Below are 1,044 nucleotides of genomic sequence, written 5' to 3' on the forward strand. Positions count from 1 at the left end.
AGCGTACCTCCATAATGACGACGTCATAAGGTGGGTCTTTCGGCGGGTTGCGTATAAATTCTTGAAACTCCGGATATTTCAAGTTTTCGCAAAAATCGTTTCCTGCTATGGTAGCTACAGCCCAGCTCGTCGACGCCCTGATCATGTTGTGCATCTCGTCGTAAGTCATATTATTCATGAAATCCCTCGTAGTGGGTAACACAATCAGGTCGTTGTAATTCGGATACGGTTTTTTTAACGGGAACGTGCTGATCACGTCGACCTGGTGGCCCTTCCTCGCAAGGGCCTTCATCAGATGCTCGAACATCATAAAATGACTTTTCCCACTGAAGGGAAACACGCCTAGGATACGGTATCCGTCACTCGTCGCGAACACCGCGCAAACAAATAGTATGGACACCAATTTCATCTTTGATCCTCTTTTAATTCAGTTGAGGAATCTATTAAATTGTTAATAATTTGCAGTTGCTTGATAAAACGTCGCCACTTTAAATGCACTAAATTCGCGGTTTCAATCGTAATAAATTATTCACGAGTCACAGGAAGTGAGTTTAATACTGATACATTGTCTCCGTGGAATAGATCCCTTGGTCACTATTACTGTTCTTACAGATAGAATTGCAACTACTTCTTGTAGGTCATCAATGTTGATAAGTAGACTGAGGCTTTTTGTGCGAAATGAAACTTTTATGATCTAAATAATGAAATGTAAATTAAGATTTCTTGTATTCTTCAGGAGCAATAATGTTTACTTACTCCTACACTTAATGTTAATCTTTACACATCAAGCGCAGTCTTTATATTTTCTGCACATCAACATTTTCCGTAAATGTATAGAATCCGTAGTTTATTGATAAGTTATCACTGAATAAATGAGAATTTATACTCATTGTCAATTTGATTCTTGTTATAGCAAGAATAATTAACGTTATCACTACTGATTTTAATAATGTATTAAAGACTGGGAGAATTGATTCTGCTGTACTAAACGCGTATGAACGAAGTTGAGAATATTTAAGGAGGGAAGATGAACACAGGCTAGTT

At 37.7% G+C, this 1,044-nt stretch overlaps 1 protein-coding gene across 1 annotated transcript in view; it reads right to left on the minus strand.

Moving 5' to 3' along the window:
- Positions 1–7: 7 nt before the first annotated feature.
- The window catches only part of LOC108630371 (uncharacterized), a gene marked incomplete at its 3' end in the record, with an annotated part of 4,810 nt that continues 3,773 nt past the window's right edge, over positions 8–1,044 (minus strand). The window contains exon 2 of the mRNA XM_026818326.1: positions 8–694. Within this exon, the coding sequence (XP_026674127.1) occupies positions 8–409 (402 nt within the window). The remainder of the gene's footprint in view (positions 695–1,044) is intronic.

The sequence above is a fragment of the Ceratina calcarata genome, unplaced genomic scaffold (assembly GCF_001652005.2).
Source record: "Ceratina calcarata isolate Rehan_Ccalc_2016 unplaced genomic scaffold, ASM165200v1 scaffold142.2, whole genome shotgun sequence".
Classification (NCBI taxonomy): domain Eukaryota; kingdom Metazoa; phylum Arthropoda; class Insecta; order Hymenoptera; family Apidae; genus Ceratina; species Ceratina calcarata.